This window comes from Coregonus lavaretus, assembly GCF_964263955.1.
Source record: "Coregonus lavaretus genome assembly, chromosome: 36".
Taxonomy (NCBI): domain Eukaryota; kingdom Metazoa; phylum Chordata; class Actinopteri; order Salmoniformes; family Salmonidae; genus Coregonus; species Coregonus lavaretus.
This window is the reverse complement of record NC_140023.1, coordinates 2,289,513-2,309,769: the sequence shown is the minus strand read 5'-3', so window position 1 is coordinate 2,309,769 and position 20,257 is coordinate 2,289,513. Positions and strand designations below refer to the sequence as shown.

The 20,257-nt window shown below is 44.1% G+C and overlaps 1 protein-coding gene across 1 annotated transcript in view; it reads left to right on the top strand.

The window, feature by feature from the left end:
• The window catches only part of LOC311110639 (voltage-gated delayed rectifier potassium channel KCNH1-like), a gene marked incomplete at both ends in the record, with an annotated part of 93,035 nt that extends 74,620 nt beyond the window's left edge, over positions 1 to 18,415 (top strand). The window contains 2 exons of the mRNA XM_084153180.1: positions 12,900 to 13,325; positions 17,966 to 18,415. Coding sequence (XP_084009306.1) covers positions 12,900 to 13,325; positions 17,966 to 18,415 — 876 coding nt within the window. The remainder of the gene's footprint in view (positions 1 to 12,899; positions 13,326 to 17,965) is intronic.
• Between the last annotated feature and the right edge of the window lie 1,842 nt (positions 18,416 to 20,257).

The window sequence follows — 20,257 nt, the reverse complement described above, 5'->3', positions numbered from 1 at the left end:
AAATCGGGTTCAAGTCCGGGCTCTGGCTGGGCCACTCAAGGACATTCAGAGACTTGTCCCGAATCCACTCCTGCGTTGTCTTGGCTGTGTGCTTAGGGTCGTTGTCCTTCTCCCCAGTCTGAAGTCCTGAGCGCTCTGAAGCAGGTTTTCATCAAGGATCTCTCTGTATCTTTCCCTCGATCTTGACTAGTCTCCCAGTCCCTGCCGCTGAAAAACATCCCCACAGCATGATGCTGCCAATAACATGCTTCACCGTAGGGATGGTGCCAGGTTTCCTCCAGACGTGACACTTGGCATTCAGGCCAAATAGTTCAATCTTGGTTTCCTCAGACCAGATAATCTTGTTTTTCATGGTCTGAGAGTCCTTTAGGTGCCTTTTGGCAAACTCCAATTGGGCTGTCATGTGCCTTTTACTGAGGAGTGGCTTCCTTCTGGCCACTCTACCATAAAGGCCTGATTTGGTTGAGTGCTGAAGAGTTGGTTCTCCTTCTGGAAGGTTCTCCCATCTCCACAGAGGAACTCTGGAGCTCTGTCAGAGTGTCCATCGGATTCTTGGTCATCTCTCTAACCAAGGCCCTTCTCCGATTGCTGTTTGGCCAGCTATAGGAAGAGTCTTCCATTTAAGAGTGATTGAGGCCAATGTGTTGTTTGGGAGATTCAATACTGCATAAATGTTTTGGTACCCTTCCCCAGATCTGTGCCTTGACAATCCTGTCTCGGAGCTCTACGGACAATTCCTTCGATATCATGGTTTGTTTTTGCTCTGACATGCACTGTCAACTGTGGGACCTTATATAGACAGGTGTGTGTGCCTTTCCAAATCATGTCCAAACAATTGAATTTACCAGTTGAACTCCAATCAAGTTGCAGAAACATCTCAAGGATGATCAATGGAAACAGGATGCACCTGAGCTCAATTTCATGTCTCATAGCAAAGAGTCTGAATACTTATGTGAATTTAATAAATTAGCAAACATTTCTAAAAACCTGTTTTTGCTTTGTCATTGTGGGGTATTGTGTGTAGCTTGATGAACGTAACAAAATGTGGAGAAGGGGTCTGAATACTTTCCGAATGAACTGTATATAAAATTCAAAGAAATGTATTGAATTATAGAGAGTTGGGAAGGAGCTGTGTGAGTGAACAGGAGCATGACGCTCCACGTGAGGTAAATTACCAGGGTGGCAGAATGAAATATGAGTTTAATATGACAATCCAGTGTGTGGGTGCCTTTCTGTGTGTGTGCGTGTGTCTCTCTCTGTGTGTGTGTGTGTGTGTGTGTGTGTGTGGCAGGCCATGGAGGAGGAGAGCTTCAATAAAGGTTCAATGCAGGAAGGAATTACAATCAGCAGGATGTTTTGGGGAAAGAGAAACCGAAGCGAAATGACTAATTCTGAGGAGACTAATAAGGAGGGCAATTAGTGACTAATAAGGAGGGCAATTAGTGACTAATAAGGAGGGCAATTAGTGACTAATAAGGAGGGCAATTTGTGACCATTGATCTTGGTCCACTGTCACAGTTATAGGGAAAACGAATGAACCGAAGTAATGAAAAGTACACCCTTCCACGATTAGGGTGGTGGATGAAATTTACGGTTGCAATATTGTCAACTAGCTATCTTCCCCAGTGGGCAAAACTGGTTACATCAACATCATTACAACCCCGATTTCAACCTATAAATGAGGTTGCAATGACATTCAACCATATTTAAAAAGAAAAGGAGAGCCGCACACTCCATGAGCTCAGATGCTTTTATACCATCGTTTGGACAGCCAAGCTGTCTTCATCAGGGTATAATCACTGGTTGTAATGACATCAATTCAAATGAAAAAAGAAAGTCGAACACTCATCTCTCCTTGATGTGGATTGATGTCATTCAACCAGCTTCGCCCGCTGGGTTCCTCCTTTTATTTAACCTTAGTTTGGACTTCTGCTCTTGTGAATGGCAGATTTCTGTTCTGCTCTGTTCTGACATTGGGGAAATCAAAGGACCACACTTTAAATGACGTAGACATGTCACCCTAATGACAGTGTAAAGACAGCTTTATGACGAAGGGTTGGTGTGAAATATCACAGAAGCAGAGTTTTGACTTCTGTTTGAGTGGATACATGAGCCATATCGGGTCGGTGATTGCGTAGCAAATATCACACTATTCCCAATATAGTGCACTACTTTTTACCAGGGCCCATAGAGTTATAGGGAATATGGTTCCATTTGGGACGCAGCCTGTGTAAGATGCAGAGGACGTTTGAGAGGATCTGTTGTGTAGTCGATCACAAAGACGCACACACTCTGCCACTGCCTTCCCTTGCCCTCACGCTAATGCTAGTGTTAATTCCATTCTGGCCCAGGCAGGAACACTCCGCATCTTCACTCTCGCTTCAGCATCTTTGATGCGCGCTTGGAGTGCTACACTCTTAGAAAAAAGGGTTCCAAAAGGGTTCTTCGGCTGTTCCCATTGGAGAACCCTTTTTAGTTCTAGGTTGAACCCTTTTTGGTTCCAGGTAAAACTCTTTTGGGTTCCATGTAGGACCCTCTGTGGAAAGGGTTCTACATGGAACTCAAAAGGGTTCTACTTGGAACCAAAAAGGGTTCTTCAAAGGGTTCTCCTATGGGGATGGCCGAATAACCCTTTTAGGTTCTAAATGGAACCTTTTTTTCTAAGAGTGTAGCGTATGGAGCGGGCAGGGTTTCTGGTGAGGGGAGTGGCCATTCAGATGTCAGGGTGGATGGTATGAGGAGATAAAAAGGACAGGGGGTGTTAGATTGAGTTGGCTTAGTGTGTGTGTGTGTGTGTGTGTGTGTGTGTGTGTGTGTGTGTGTGTGCGTGCATGCTCCCACAGCGCTTCAGATGGTGTTTGTCAGGTGGAGATATGTGGGTGGGTGATGGGTACTGTGGTCTGGGTAGGGAGCACCCTGCTCTCTCTATGCTGCTGTCAGCATGAGTGATAGAGAGCCAAAGGCCATGCTAAAGAATAAACTAAACTAAATACTGCACACAGGCAGAGAGACAGAGATAATCTATTCCTATGGCTCTGTTAGGCCAAACGAGGGAGTAGAAGAGAGAAAGACTCCAATGTTGGGATCAAGCTCAGCTATCACACTTGGATACATTATATGTACAATATACTGTATATCTCATTCGGTTTAATTCCAACAGATTGGTATGGTATAAGTCAAACCTATCTAATACAGTTTTTTCATTTGTATCTTCCTTTGCGTCGTAACAGCATTCAGAGAAAAGACAGGGAGACATTAGTGTCACACATCAAAGCATATCATACGTCTAATGAGCCTCTGAAGACATTAAGAATACACTACAGCGTCAACCTACTTTCTGTTTTGTTATGGCTGAGTGGACCCAGATGCGGATGGCAAGTCTTAGAAGAAGTAACACCCTGTTGGCATCGCCATGGATACAATGAAGTGGTGAGTCGTCCTTGCCCATTGATCTATCAGAGAATCAAAATGACACTGCTTGCTTTGCCTTTAGGGGTCTTCTGCTACACATTCAAATGAATTGGGTTTGGGTGCAGTATTACTCTGAAAATACTATCTTAAAGTTTCAAATTGTGAAAGTGAATTATAAATAGCAATGATAAGCTAACAGATAAAGCATTTTTTGAATAAAAAGTTGGGTAGCATTTTATATTCTGATAAAAAGAAAACTGTACTTAAATGACCATGGCTGTTGTTTTGTCTTATAGTTTTTCAGATATCACCATGCAGACTGGATTTGGTCTGCGTTAGCCTTCTGCCTCATGAACCACTCAAGCTATGTTAGCATAGCGTCCTCATGAAAGTAAGGCTTGAGCCATAGGCGAGTTATGAACTTTCAGACAGCGCCATGGGAGTTCCTTACTGAGCACACGTCTGTCCAAAAACACACAAGCACAAATACACACACTAATACTGTCCGTGCATGTGTGTGTGTTACCCTGTCTGTGTACCCTGTCTCTGATCTAAAGATAAAAGTGCAACACTAACACCTCAGGCCACAATTTTTCATTGTACACAACACTGTTGGCTTGACTGCTCTGCACACAGCAAGACACCAGTTCCTCTCTTGAGGTGATATTAAATATGAAAGCAAACAAACAAAGCATAAAGCAACAACGAAGAGCGTTAGATAACTATGGTACAGTACAATATGTTTGCTTCCATACTTGTAACTATAACTATGGTACAGTACAATATGTTTGCTTCCATACTTGTAACTATAACTATGGTACAGTACAATATGTTTGCTTCCATACTTGTACGTCCAGTATTGTTGATGTCTGTGCAGGTGTGTGTATGTGTGCATGCCCGTACAGCCTGTTCGCGCCGACTAGATGTAGGATAGTACTCTTTTTTTGGGGGGGATACCTCCAATACGTATGATATGTTTCAAATGGTCTGGTTACTTAAGACAGAAAGTTACTTTAGACAGAAACTAAAGTAAGTAGGGAGGTTGGTCAGGGAGGATGGGTGGGCGTATAACGCAAACGTCTAGCAACCCAAAGGTTGCGAGTTTGAATCGTGTCGGGACAGCTTTAGCATCATAGCTAATTAGCGACTTTAGCTAACCACAACCATACCGATTTGCAACTACTTAGCATGTTCGCTAACCCTAGACTGAACCACGTAAGGCTAATCTGCTAGCTATGTTACATTAACCTGCTAGCTATGTTAAGCTAACTTTCTAGCTAATGTTAGCCACAAATGCTAACGCAACAAGACGTATGATACTGTATGACCGCTAAGAAATTATTGTCCAGGGTCGTTAGCATTAGGAAAAAATACAATTTGTTCCCCAGACCTCGCTTAATATCTAGGCGTCGGATAAGAACGAGACTACAGAGTCCAAAAAGTGACCATTAGACTAGCCACCTTTCGGACTCTTTTAGGGGCAACAGTTTTTAATAAATGTACAATTGATCACTCTCACGTGCCAATAGAGAACCAAAGAGGTGCTACCTTTTTGTAGAATTTCTGACAACGCTAACATATTTTTCAGTTCTAAAACTGGGCCCAGCAACTTGGTTGCTCAGCAACTCAACAATACAGCTGGCCACCTGCACCAGCCAAGCAGCCAGGCAGTCATAAGAAGTGGATGAGATCAAACCTAGGCTACTGTACATAGCTATATGTTGGTATTCAAGCTGAGGTTAATCAATAAATGCATACAGATGATTGTCCGACATGAAACAATGGGTTGGTTGTTAATAGTGCGCTGTTTTTGATTTGATAAGCCAATGAATGTGGTTTTGTTTTGATTAGCTAGCTAGCCAGCAGCTGTACTGTAGCTAGCTAACGTAACATTATACCAGATGAGAGCTAACATTGGATAGCTAGCTATATTTGGTTATGGAAGGTTTTTACACATATTGCTTCGGTCATGACATTAGTTAGCTAGCTAGCTGGAGCCAGACAACAGCTGACATAGCTAGCTACTTCTCACAGCTAACGTTAGCTAGCTTACGTCCTAATACCAGTTAGCTAGCTAGCTAGCTAGCCAACGATACCCAAACAGTGGTGTGGACATTTGTGCACTACAACTCAATGTTGAATATATACCACATTCTTTCACAAAACAAGCTAGCTGACAAATCCCCCTTCTGATAACCAGGTGGCGAATCGCATCTCTGCATGTCTGGCAGACATATCAGTATGGATGACGGATCACCACCTCAAGCTGAACCCTGGCAAGACGGAGCTGCTCTTCCTCCCGGGGAAGGACTGCCCGTTCCATGATCTCGCCATCACGGTTGACAACTCCGCTGTGTCCTCCTCCCAGAGTGCGAAGAGCCTAGGCGTGACCCTGGACAACACCCTGTCGTTCTCCGCCAACATCAAGGCGGTGACCCGCTCCTGCAGGTTCATGCTCTACAACATTCGGAGAGTACGACCCTGCCTTACACAGGAAGCGGCACAGGTCCTAATCCAGGCACTTGTCATCTCCCGTCTGGACTACTGCAACTCGCTGTTGGCTGGCCTCCCTGCCTGTGCCATTAAACCCCTACAACTCATCCAGAATGCCGCAGCCCGTCTGGTGTTCAACCTTCCCAAGTTCTCTCACGTCACCCCCCTCCTCCGCACACTCCACTGGCTTCCAGTTGAAGCTCGCATCCGCTACAAGACCATGGTGCTTGCCTATGGAGCAGTGAGGGGAACGGCACCTCTGTACCTTCGGGCTCTGATCAGTCCCTACACCCAAACGAGGGCATTGCGTTCATCCACCTCTGGCCTGCTGGCTCCCCTTCCTCTGCGGAAGCATAGCTCCCGCTCAGCCCAGTCAAAACTGTTCGCTGCTCTGGCACCCCAATGGTGGAACAAGCTCCCTCACGACGCCAGGACAGCGGAGTCACTCACCACCTTCCGGAGACATTTGAAACCCCACCTCTTTAAGGATTACCTGGGATAGGATAAAGTAATCCTTCTACCCCCCCCCCCCCCAAAAAAAAAAAAGTGGTTATCCCACTGGCTATAGGGTGAACGCACCAATTGGTGAGTCGTTCTGGATAAGAGCGTCTGCTAAATGACGTAAATGTGCCCTTGAGCAAGGCACTTAACCCTAATTGCTCCTGTAAGTCGCTCTGGATAAGAGCGTCTGCTAAATGACTAAAATGTAAATGTAAATGTAAATCACATTATTGTGGGAGCACCTCCTCTAAAAGTATGAATTAGGCTGTTTGAGAAGGTTTGAATCCTAAGCAACCTGCATACACATTGTTTGAAGTACAATACACCAACGTAGCTACTGTAGTAGGTCAAAGCTGTGTGCTGGAAAACCTTGGTAGAGTATGGGTAAAGTAGGCATTGTGGTGCTCGTGAATGTCCTTTATTTTTCGGCTTCAGACCAATGCCTACTTCTCCCTTAAAACACAGTTTTTTGAATAATACTGTACGACCGCTATTCCAGCAGTGCAATGACACTGGACCATTTGTAACATATCATACGAAATGGAGGGACGTATAATACGAAATGTAGGGACCAAAAAATATAATGCGAATGGGTGTGCGACCAGGTTGGCCTGTGCACGTGTAGGCCTACAGTGCCTTAAGAAAGTATTCATACCCCTTGACTTATTCCACATTTTGTTGTGTTACAGCCTGATGGATTAAATAGATTTGTTTTCCTCACCTATCTACACACAATACCCCATAATAACAAAGTGAAAACATGTTTTTAGAAAATTGTGCAAATGTATTGAAAATGAAATATAGAATTTACATACGTATTTACACTCAATACATGATCGAAACACCTTTGGCAGCGATTACAGCTGTGAGTCTTTCTGGGTAAGTCTCTAAGAGCTTTGCACACCTGGATTGTACAATATTTTGACATTATTATTTTAACATTTCTTCAAGCTGTGGTTGTTGATCATTGCCAGACAGCCATTTTCATGTCTTGCCATAGATTTTCAAGCAGATTTAAGTCAAAACTGGCCACTCAGGAACATTTAATGTCATTTTGGTAAGCAACTCCAGTGTATCCCCCCATGGGGGATTGGAAGTGATGCAGACAATTACATTGATAGAAGTTACAATCTATCTGCAATATTAAGCTGATCTACCCCCAGAAGAAGAAAAAAAATTATAATATATATATATATATTTGGATTTGTGTTTTAGGTTATTGTCCTGCTGGAAGGTGAATTTGTCTCCCAGTGTCTGTTGGAAAGCAGAATGAACCAGGTTTTCCTCTAGGATTTTGCCTGTGCTTAGCTCTATTCCATTTATTTTTATCCTAAAAAAAACTCTGTAGTCCTTGCAGATGACAAGCATACCCATAACATGATGCAGCCACCACCATGCTTGAAAATATGAAGAGTGGTACTCAGTGATGTGTTGGATTTGCCCCAAACATAACGCTTTGTATTCAGGACACAAAGTTAATTTCTTTGCCACATTTTTTGCAGTTTTTCTTTAGTGCCGTATTGCCAACAGCATGCATGTTTTGGAATATTTTTATTCTGTACAGGCTTCCTTCTTTTCAGTCTGTCAATTAGGTTAGTATTGTGGAGTAACTACAATGTTGTTGATCCATCCTCAGTTTTCTCCTATCACAGCCATTAAACTTTGTAACTGTTTTAAATTCACCATTGGCCTCATTGTGAAATCCCTGAGCAGCTTCCTCCCTCTCTGGCAACTGAGTTAGGAAGGACACCTGTATCTTTGTAGTGACTAGATGTATGGATACACCATCCAAAGTGTAAGTAATAACTTCACCATGCTCAAAGGAATATATTCAACGTCTGCTTCAAAATATATATATATATATATATATATATATATATATATATATATATATATATATATATATATATATATATATATATATATATATACCACTACCAACCTATCAAAAGGTGCCCTTCTTTGCGAGGCATTGGAAGATCTCCCTGGTCTTTGTGGTTAAATCTATGTTTGAAATTCACTGCTCGATTTAGGGACCTTACAGATAATTGAATGTGTGGGGTACAGAGATGAGGTAGTCATTTGAAAATCATGTTAAATACTATTGTTGCACAGAGAGTGAGTCCATGCAACTTATTATGTGACTTGTTAAACACATTTTTACTTCTGAACTTAATTAGGCTTACCATAACAAAGGGGTTGAACACTTATTGACTCAAGACATTTCAGCTTTTCATTTTGTATTAAGTTCTAACATTTCTAAAAACAATTCCACTTTGACATTATGGGGAATTGTGTGTAGGCCAGTGACACAAAATCTTAATTTTATCCATTTTAAATTCAGGCTTTAACACAACAAAAAAGTCAAGGGGTGTGAATACTTTCTGAAGGCACTGTATATGTAGGCGACTAAGTGACAGAGTTAACGTTACAGTGTTTGGCATGATTAACCCCCCCCTATGATGAGAGTCACTGGCTTAACCTAAATTAAACTCTCATCCTTACATAAAATACAAAATACCCAACTGACGTGAAGCTCTTGTTCTCTGAAGCAGCCAGCTGGCAATTCAGCAGCTCACTGAATAATAGATGCCAAACCACTTCTCTGACTTGGATGTTCGTGACACCATATTTTCGCTTGGGGGTAGCAGCAAATGTTTGGGATATATATTGTGAAGCAGTGGCGATTTTAGCATGTAAATCTTGGTGGGGCAAACCATTTTTTAAATGTTTTATGATGCATGCCAACAAAGACACTACACAACACTAAACAATACATTCATTGCACTATAACGGTGACAAACGGTGCCCACAAACTATTAGGGCCTACATAAAGCTGTCCCAACAGCATAGCCTTCTTTTCAGCACCATGGAGTGAATCCTTACCACCGCTAAACCAGCGGAGCCTTGTCTGGCATCGAAACAGTTTGTTCAGCCTCATTTACTGCCTTTCTTAAAAACATAGCTGATATGGCTGACTTGTTTAAACAAATGTGGTTTCTACTGACAATTGAGATGTACAAACTATGGCATAAGGGATTGGCGAGCGGATAAGAGGCAATCCGAGCTAGGACGGACGTGCTCAATATAACTATTTGTTCAGCACTTTTGAAATGTACAGTGACAGAATTCAGAACATGGGCCGTTCTTAAAGTATTCTCCCTGTACACCAAGTCAGAACCGTAGGATAAATAAAGGGGGCATATAATCAGACAATGCTTACAATATTTGAAGATTACATTTCTCTAAAACAGGCTGTAGGCTACGTGTGCACCACCAAGTCAGAACAGTAGGCTAAGTTATGAGGGGGGAAAGGGACCAAATTATTAGGGGCTACTAACAGCTTAATACACAATATACACTTAGTATTAGTTTCTTAGCTACAGTATACACATATCTCCCTGGCATATTACATCATTTATGCAGCAGCATACAAGACATTTTTGGACTCACCCTGTTGTGCTGTGCTCACTTGAACAGGAAGGTGGCGCGGCGGTCCTTCTTGTGGGCTCTAGAAAGAGGCCCGAGTTCCCGACTTGGAATTCCGAGTTGGATGACCGTTCAAAATTATTTTCCGTATTTTCCCAGTCAGAGCTAGGTTTTTTTCCCGAATTCCCAATTGTCTTTAACTCACTGAAGTCTGACATTTCCCAGTTCTGAGTTTCCAGTTGTTTTGAACGCAGCAGAAGTCATGGTGGATTGACAGCATGGCCAATGTATTCAAACTTTACCTACCAATTGGATATCACGAAATTGGGGAGAAAAAGGATGTAAACATTTTAAACATTTTTAAAAGGATAAACATTCACATGCAACGGCCAGAAGTTACGATCTTGTCTCATCGCTGCAACTCCCCTACGGACTCGGCGAAGGTCGAGAGCCAAGCCGCACTGCTTCTTGACACACTGCTCACTTAACCCAGAAGCCAGCCGCACCAATGTGTCGGAGGAAACACTGTCGAACTGACGACCAAAGTCAGCTTGCAGGCGCCCGGCCCGCCACAAGGAGTCGTTAGAGCACGATGAGACAAGGAAATCCCGACCTGCTAAACCCTCCCCTAACCCGGACGACGCTGGGCCGTCCCATGGGTCTCCCGGTCACGGCCGGCTGTGACACAGCCTGGGATCGATCCGGAGGTTGCGGTCGCGCCTCAGCACTCAGTGTTGAATTTGCGATTTCCAACTTGTTGTGTAATGTTTATGTCCAATGGCCGATGAGCACCAATACGTTTTATCTATAATTTCTCTTCATATGACAAGGATTGAAAAGGATTTGCTACGGTAGATATAACGTGATTTGAGGTCATTTTATCTGTGGCCAATGACCTTGAGCCTTCTTGGATGGGCACTTCTAATGTGTAAGTCTATGGCAGAACCCAAGGGGCTTGAATCTTTTTGCTCTACCTGTAGATTTCGAGCTCTACCTGACGTAGTGTCCCCATGAGTGACAGAACACTGAGCCAATCACGGCACTAGACAACATAACCAACCCCTACGTTCTATATTTTCCACTGGCTGCCCTACCACCACAGAAAGCACTGAGCTAGGCTGAAACACCTGCATTTTGGAGCTGCCTTAGTCAAGAAAGCAAAAAATTGTTTGTATGCGGCTTTATTTACTCTATTATTATTATTATTTTTACATTGATTGCAAACTGATATGTGACCCATAATAATGCCAAAATAACATGCAAAACAGTTTATTTTTATGTAACAGGAGGGGCTCAAAATGAAGCGTCGCCACTGTTGAGAAGTAGTTTAGCAAACTATTAATGATAAACCAGCAGATTGGCCTTTTGGGTAAGACTTTTCTACAAGCCTGCAGGTATAATGATTTATAACTTGTTATAAGCATGTATGCATTTGGCATATGTCTGATGCAGGGTTTAGGGTTTCAATCAAATGTAATAGTTTTCAAAAGCAATCTAGAATGTGCTGCTTAGTCTTCTTTTTTTGTCTCCATAGAAGATGAGGATAGCCATACTAATCTATTTCAGTCATTTAATATTTCAGTCGTGTGTGTGTGTCCAGTGAATCAGTAAATTTTTGCAATGAACATCATAAGATGAGCTCATTTTTTTCAATATTTTGTTTAATATCTCCTGTTCGAACACTGATTGCCTGTAGTTAATCTTTTTCAACTCCATTGCAGAGATTCTCTATCTTTCTCTACCTCTTTAGCTGTCTCTTACCCATAGACTTCCAGTCATTGCACTAACGCCAGTTAGCATTGGCTTGCGAAACTACCTGTAACTTCCTTCATACTGAACACAGAGACATAAAAATGGTATCCACAAGTTCATCTGACTCAAGTAGATAAAGGGCCTCATTGCCAAAATCCCAACGTATCCTTTTAATGAGGAAATCGATCTGACTTTTATTTGTTATTTTTGTACATTTACTGTGTCATGGCCATGTTTTGATTTTTTTAATCAATATTGTTATGCCTTTGCACAAGTCATGGGAGCATTGCTTTGAAAAACATGGGCCCTGTCTATATCATGTTGACTTATGATTCTGTCTAAATATATTGTCTACTGTGACTCACTAATTGATTGCTATCTAATTGAAATAACCAATTGTTGCCACCTGTTGTTCACTCAAACTTGTATGAATACAGACTGCAGGAGTTTGCTCACACAGCGCACCCTTGAAAAAGACCTAGTCGAAACTTTGGGTGTTTGTGCTGGCTCTAAATAAATGAAAATACTAAGCATATAACTTTGATATTTTGCATGTGCTTTTCCCTACGAATATATATTTACAAATCCTAAGCCACTAGAAATGTGTTGTGCATGAATGGTTCAAGGAATGCAATCTGTGGGACAACAGTTGCTGTGTAAAATACTGTATCGACATAAATAGAACAAGCTTTTTCTAAATGTCACCCAGAATAATCAAAAATGTCTGTTTTGTGTTTTGGTTAACATTCTGCTAAATAATGATTGCGTTTCTGTAGAGAAAAAAGTCACTGGTGCGAGGATCGAGAGGAGCCATTCATATTTCCTTTGAGGGACTCCACAAAAGGCATTATTTGCAGTGTTTTCAGTACGATGGGTTTAAATTAGTAATGCACTGTACCTCCACTTCCATGCCTTTAGCTCCACTGCATTATCTGTCTGCGTATCTACTATAGATACTTACCTGTGTTGCTAGTCTTAACTGTCAGAGAAGCTCATCATCGAACAGAGCTGAATTTGGTGCAGATACACATTGACATGTTTTTTTCACTTATCTAAACTTAGTTGATTGACCCGATTTTTAAAATATATATATTTTTTAAAGTGCACATTCTGGTTATTTGGTTAGTTTCAGCAACCTCTAGTTAGCTTAGCATAATGTGGTTAGACAGTCCACCCAATGCACAGCATGAGCTACATAACACAGGATGGAGTTCATAGTATCACTGTTCTGTTCTCAGACAAGTTATCATGCAGTATGTGCAAACAAAAACAAGTTGAATTGAACTAATGAAGAGTGTGTTGTCTCTCTACAGATTGTGTTCAGAAAGATCAGCGACGTGAAACGAGAGGAGGAGGAGCGCCTGAGACGAAAGAATGAGGCGCCCCTCAACCTCCCGCCTGACCATCCGGTCCGTCGGCTCTTCCAGCGGTTCCGGCAGCAGAAGGAGGCCCGTGTACATCAGGAGTGGGCCGACCCATCCGATGACCTGGAGAGTGGCCAGACCGTGTATGTTGAGCCCATTCCCATCCATGAAATCATCGCCACCACCAGCATTGTCACCGTCACCGAAAGCCCAGCCACACCCATTCCTTCAATCTCCATCTTGGCGTCCACAACCTCCGGCCCGTCAGACAAAGCCAAGCTCCAGGCCCCATCTCTCCGATTGTCCGAGCCGGCCAAGGTCAAAGGCTGGGGCCGCTTCAAGGACTCCATGGCCAAGGATTCCAACTGGAACAAGGTATGACCAGAAACATAACATACACTGCTAAAAAAAATAAAGGGAACACTTAAACAACACATCCTATATCTGAATGAATGAAATAATCTTATTAAATACTTTTTTCTTTACATAGTTGAATGTGCTGACAACAAAATCTCACAAAAATTATCAATGGAAATCAAATGTATTAACCCATGGAGGTCTAGATTTGGAGTCACCCTCAAAATTAAAGTTGAAAACCACACTACAGGCTGATCCAACTTTGATGTAATGTCCTTAAAACAAGTCAAAATGAAGCTCAGTGGTGTGTGTGGCCTCCATGTGCCTGTATGACCTCCCTACAACGCCTGGGCATGCTCCTGATGAGGTGGCGGATGGTCTCCTGAGGGATCTCCTCCCAGACCTGGACTAAAGCATCCGCCAACTGGACAGTCTGTGGTGCAACGTGGCGTTGGTGGATGGAGCGAGACATGATGTCCCAGATGTGCTCAATTGGATTCAGGTCTGGGGAACGGGCGGGCCAGTCCATAGCATCAATGCCTTCCTCTTGCAGGAACTGCTGACACACTCCAGCCACATGAGGTCTAGCATTGTCTTGCATTAGGAGGAACCCAGGGCCAACCGCACCAGCATATGGTCTCACAAGGGGTCTGAAGATCTCATCTTGGTACCTAATGGCAGTCAGGCTACCTCTGGCGAGCACATGGAGGGCTGTGCGGCCCCCCAAAGAAATGCCACCCCACACCATGACTGACCCACCGCCAAACCGGTCATGCTGGAGGATGTTGCAGGCAGCAGAACGTTCTCCACGGCGTCTCCAGACTTGTCACATGTGCTCAATGTGAACCTGCTTTCATCTGTGAAGAGCACAGGGCGCCAGTGGCGAATTTGCCAATCTTGGTGTTCTCTGGCAAATGCCAAACGTCCTGCACGGTGTTGGGCTGTAAGCACAACCCTCACATGTGGACGTCGGGCCGTCATACCACCCTCATGGAGTCTGTTTCTGACCGTTTGAGCAGACACATTTGTGCACAAAGGCGGAGGTAGCGATCCTGCTGCTGGGTTGTTGCCCTCCTACGGCCTCCTCCACGTCTCCTGATGTACTGGCCTGTCTCCTGGTAGCGCCTCCATTTTATTTTTATTTTTATTTCACCTTTATTTAACCAGGTAAGCCAGTTGAGAACAGGTTCTCATTTACAACTGCGACCTGGCCAAGATAAAGCAAAGTAGTGCAATAAAAACAACACAGAGTTACATATGGGGTAAAAAAACATAAAGTCAGAAATACAACAGAAAATATATATACAGTGTGTGCAAATGTAGCAAGTTATGGAGGTAAGGCAATAAATAGGCTATAGTGCAGAATAATTACAATAGTATTAACACTGGAATGCTAGATGTGCAAGAGATTATGTGCAAATAGAGATACTGGGGTGCAAAAGAGCAAAATAAATAACAATATAGGGATGAGGTAGTTGGGTGGGCTAATTTCAGATGGGCTGTGTACAGGTGCAGTGATCGGTAAGGTGCTCTGACAACTGATGCTTAAAGTTATTGAGGGAGATAAGAGTCTCCAGCTTCAGAGATTTTTGCAATTCGTTCCAGTCATTGGCAGCAGAGAACTGGAAGGAATGGCGGCCAAAGGAGGTGTTGGCTTTGGGAATGACCAGTGAGATATACCTGCTGGAGCGCAGACTACGGGTGGGTGCTGCTATGGTGACCAATGAGCTAAGATAAGGCGGGGATTTGCCTAGCAGTGATTTATAGATGGCCTGGAGCCAGTGGGTTTGACGACGAACATGTAGTGAGGACCAGCCAACAAGAGCGTACAGGTCACAGTGGTGGGTAGTGTATGGGGCTTTGGAGACAAAACGGATGGCACTGTGATAGACTACATCCAATTTGCTGAGTAGAGTGTTGGAGGCTATTTTGTAAATGACATCGCCGAAGTCAAGGATCGGTAGGATAGTCAGTTTTACGAGGGCATGTTTGGCAGCATGAGTGAAGGAGGCTTTGTTGCGAAATAGGAAGCCGATTCTAGATGTAACTTTGGATTGGAGATTCTTTATGTGAGTCTGGAAGTTGAGTTTACAGTCTAACCAGACACCTAGATATTTGTAGTTGTCCACATACTCTAGGTCAGACCCGTCGAGAGTGGTGATTCTAGTCGGGTGGGCAGGTGCTAGCAGCGTTCGATTGAAAAGCATGCATTTAGTTTTACTAGTGTTTAAGAGCAGTTGAAGGCTACTGAAGGATTGTTGTATGGCATTGAAGCTCGTTTGGAGGTTTGTTAACACAGTGTCCAATGAAGGGCCAGATGTATACAAAATGGTGTCGTCTGCGTAGAGGTGGATCTGAGAGTCACCAGCAGCAAGAGCGACATCATTGATATACACGGAGAAAAGTGTCGGCCCAAGAATTGAACCCTGTGGCACCCCCATAGAGACTGCCATAGGTCCAGACAACAGGCCCTCCGATTTGACACACTGAACTCTATCTGAGAAGTAGTTGGTGAACCAGGCGAGGCAGTCATTTGAGAAACCAAGGCTATTTAGTCTGCCAATAAGAATGCGGTGGTTGACAGAGTCGAAAGCCTTGGCCAGGTCGATGAAGACGGCTGCACAGTACTGTCTATTATCAATCGCGGTTATAATATCGTTTAGGACCTTGAGCGTGGCTGAAGTGCACCCGTGACCAGCTCGGAAACCGGATTGCATAGCGGAGAAGGTACGGTGGTATTCGAAATGGTCGATGATCTGTTTGTTAACTTGGCTTTCGAATACTTTCGAAAGGCAGGGCAGGATGGATATAGGTCTGTAGCAGTTTGGATCTAGAGTGTCACCCCCTTTGAAGAGGGGGATGACCGCGGCAGCTTTCCAATCTCTGGGGATCTCAGACGTTATGAAAGAGAGGTTGAACAGACTAGTAATAGGGGTTGCGACAATTTTGGCGGCTAGTTTTAGAAAGAAAGGGTCCAGATTGTCTAGCCCAGCTGATTTGTAGGGGTCCAGATTTTGCAGCGCTTTCAAAACATCAGCTGTCTGAATTTGTGTGAAGGAGAAGCGGGGGGGGCATGGGCAAGTTGCAGCAGAGGGTGCAGAGTTGGTGGCCGGGTTAGTGGTAGCCAGATGGAAAGCATGGCCAGCTGTAGCAAAATGCTTGTTGAAATTCTCGATTATTGTAGATTTATCGGTGGTGATAGTGTTTCCTAGCCTCAGTGCAGTGGGCAGCTGGGAGGAAGTGCTCTTATTCTCCATGGACTTTACAGTGTCCCAAAACTTTTTGGAGTTAGTGCTACAGGAAGCAAATTTCTGTTTGAAAAAGTTAGCCTTTGCTTTCCTGACTGCTTGTGTATATTGGTTCCTAACTTCCCTGAAAAGTTGCATATCGCGGGGGCTATTTGATGCTAATGCTGTACGCCACAGGATGTTTTTGTGCTGGTCAAGGGCAGTCAAGTCTGAGGAGAACCAGGGGCTATATCGGTTCTTAGTTCTGTATTTTTTGAATGGGGCATGTTTATTTAAGATTGAGAGGAAATTACTTTTAAGGAACAACCAGGCATCCTCTACTGACGGAATGAGATCTATATCCATCCAGGATACCTGGGCCAGGTCAATTAGGAAGGCCTCCTCGCTAAAGTGTTTTAGGGAGCGTTTGACAGTGATGAGGGGTGGTCGTTTGACCGCGGACCCGTTACGGACGCAGGCAATAAGGCAGTGATCGCTGAGATCCTGGTTGAAGACAGCTGAGGTGTATTTAGAGGGTATGTTAGTCAGGATGATATCTATGAGGGTACCCATGTTTACGGATTTAGGGTTGTACCTGGTAGGTTCGTTGATAATTTGCGTGAGGTTGAGGGCATCTAGCTTGGATTGTAGGATGGCTGGGGTATTAAGCATATCCCAATTTAGGTCACCAAGCAGTACAAACTCTGAGGATAAATGGGGGGCAATCAATTCACATATGGTGTCCAGGGCACAGCTGGGGGCTGAGGGGGGTCTGTAGCAAGCGGCAACAGTGAGAGACTTATTTCTGGAAAGGTGGATTTTTAGAAGTAGAAGCTCAAACTGTTTGGGCACAGACCTGGATAGTATGATAGAGCTCTGCAGGCTATCTCTAGACACTAGGCTATGCTCTGGACACTACGCTGACACAGCAAACCTTCTTGCCACAGCTTGCATTGATGTGCCATCCTGGATGAGCTGCACTACCTGAGCCACTTGTGTGGGTTGTAGACTCCGTCTCATGCTACCACTAGAGCGAAAGCACCGCCAGCATTCAAAAGTGACCAAAACATCAGCCAGGAAGCATAGGAACTGAGAAGTGGTCTGTAGTCACCACCTGCAGAACCACTACTTTATTGGGGGTGTCTTGCTAATTGCCTATAATTTCCACCTGTTGTCTCTTCCATTTGCACAACAGCATGTGAAATTTATTGTCAATCAGTGTTGGTTCCTAAGTGGACAGTTTGATTTCACAGAAGTGTGATTGACTTGGAGTTACATTGTGTTGTTTAAGTGTTCCCTTTATTTTTTTGAGCAGTGTATTTAGACCAGGATTCCCAGCCTCTGATTGAATCCCGGCATTAGATAGCTCTAGTGATGATTCAATAGCTCTCCAGCCATCTGCATTAATACATTCTGTTCTTCATTTCCAAGGTGTCCAAAGCCGAGTCCATGGAGACGCTACCCGAGCGGACCAAGGCAGGGGCAGCCCACGAGTCCCAGACCTCGCTCAAGAAAACCGGCTCGTGCGACAGCGGCATTACCAAGAGCGATCTGCGTCTGGATAACGTTGGGGACGGCGCTCTAACCACGTGCAACACGCCACAGGACCGCAGCCCTGTAGTGCCCCCTGAGGTGGCCAAGCAGCACGCCTTCTACCCCATCCCAGAGCAGACTCTCCATGCTTCCCTCCTGGAGCTCAAGCTGGAGCTCAAAGAGGACTTGAAGGCCTTGAACACCCGCATGGCCGGCCTGGAGGCCCAGCTAGCAGAAGCTCTGAAGCTTCTCAAGGCTCAAAGGAGAGCTCCCAGCTCCCCCAAGCCTCTCTTTGAGATCTCCAGACCCACCTCGCCAGACTCGGACAAGGAGGACATATTTTCGTAGAAGCAAAGAGGGGCTTTGAGAGTGTGAAGACGGTTAACAGATTCAGAAAATCTTTATTGTGCCAATGCTGGGCAATTTGGTCAATAGGGTCAGAGATGCTGGAGGCTGTTGGCGTATCTCAGCTGAGGCCATTGATTAGCCCTCACCTTGCTGATGCCTGTGAAAAGCAGCAGATGATGATGCTACGATGCTGTTAATTTAAAGAGGACTTGGTGGTTTTACCCCTGTGGGCCATGGAACCTTGGAGTTGACCCTGTTGGTCACTTTGAAGATTCTGGGGTGAGCGCAGTGAAAGGGTTCAAGGCACAGTGCAGTGACCTTAAGACCACCATGGGTTTGGCTACCCTCTCTGTGACCCACAGACACAGGTTCACACCTATACTCCTGTACGCTTGTGTTCTGCTAGTCTGCTCGTGCACATCGGCTGTATATTTCGGTTGAGACTTTTTCTTTTTTTACCAGTCTGTGGAGCAAGAGCAGAGCAGCAATGAATGTTTTATTGTTCACCTTCATTATCCTTGTAGATCTCCAATGGGATCACTATCTTTATGAGTGGTTCTCAGAGTATCTATAAGGGATGAATACATATTTTGCTTTCTTTGAGCCACCAGTGTACAATAGATTCTGTATGTATTCACGATGTCATTCTATCACCCTGTAATACTTTACAAGACTTTCTGTATACACTATATATACAAAAGTATGTGGACACCCCTTCAAATTAGTGAATTCGGCTATTTCAGCCACACCCGTTGCTGACAGGTGTATAAAATCGAGCACACAGCCGTGCAATCTCCATAGACATACATTGGCAGTAGAATGGCCTTACTGAAGACCTCAGTGACTTTCAACATGGCACTGTCATAGGATGCCACCTTTCCAACAAGTCAGTTCATCAAATTTCTGCCCTGCCCTGGTCAACTGTAAGTGCTGTTTTTCATGATTCGGGCTAGGCCCCTTAGTTCCAGGGAAGGGAAATCTTAACGCTACAGCATACAATGACATTCTAGACAATTCTGTGCTTCCAACTTTGTGGCAATGGTTTGGGGAAGGCCCTTTCCTGTTTCAGGATGACAATGCCCCCGTGCACAAAGCGAGGTCCATACAGAAATGGTTTGTCGAGATCGGTGTGGAAGAACTTGACTGACCTGCACAGAGCCCTGACCTCAACCCATCAAACACCTTTGGGATGAATTGGAACACCGACTGCGAGCCAGGCCTAATTGCCCAACATCAGTGCCTGACCTCACTAATGCTCTTGTGGCTGAATGGAAGCAAGTCCCCGCAGCAATGTTCCAACATCTAGTGGAATGCCTTCCCAGAAGGGTGGAGGCTGTTATAGCAGAAAAGGGTGGACCAACTCCATATTAATGTCCATGATTTTTAAATGAGAAGTTCAACGAACACTTTTACTTTTGGTCATGTTGTGTACCTTGGTGTTGTCTTTATAAATGCAAAAAGGCTATACATGCATTCAGCACAGGTGGGACTGCATATTGAGCTTTGTACTTGCTATAAATCATTCAATATAGATCTTGCTCCTGATATTCTATCAATGCATTCATAAACACACAGGTGGTTCACAGAATATATTACTTTGGGTTTGTTTTTCCAACTTTACTACCGTACTCTCTGTGTCATCGTCTTCTTTAAACCAGATGGAGGAGGCTGTGTTGACCAATCAGAGCTCAGGACCGTCACGTTTAACCAATCAATCTTCTGGTCTGTGCACAGAGAACCCTGTCTGACCGATTGAAGACCAGCATGGTCTTAATAAAGAACTCAAACTCCAACCTCCTTTCAGACTGACCGACCATCACCGTGTCTTAGCAGTTCACTGTT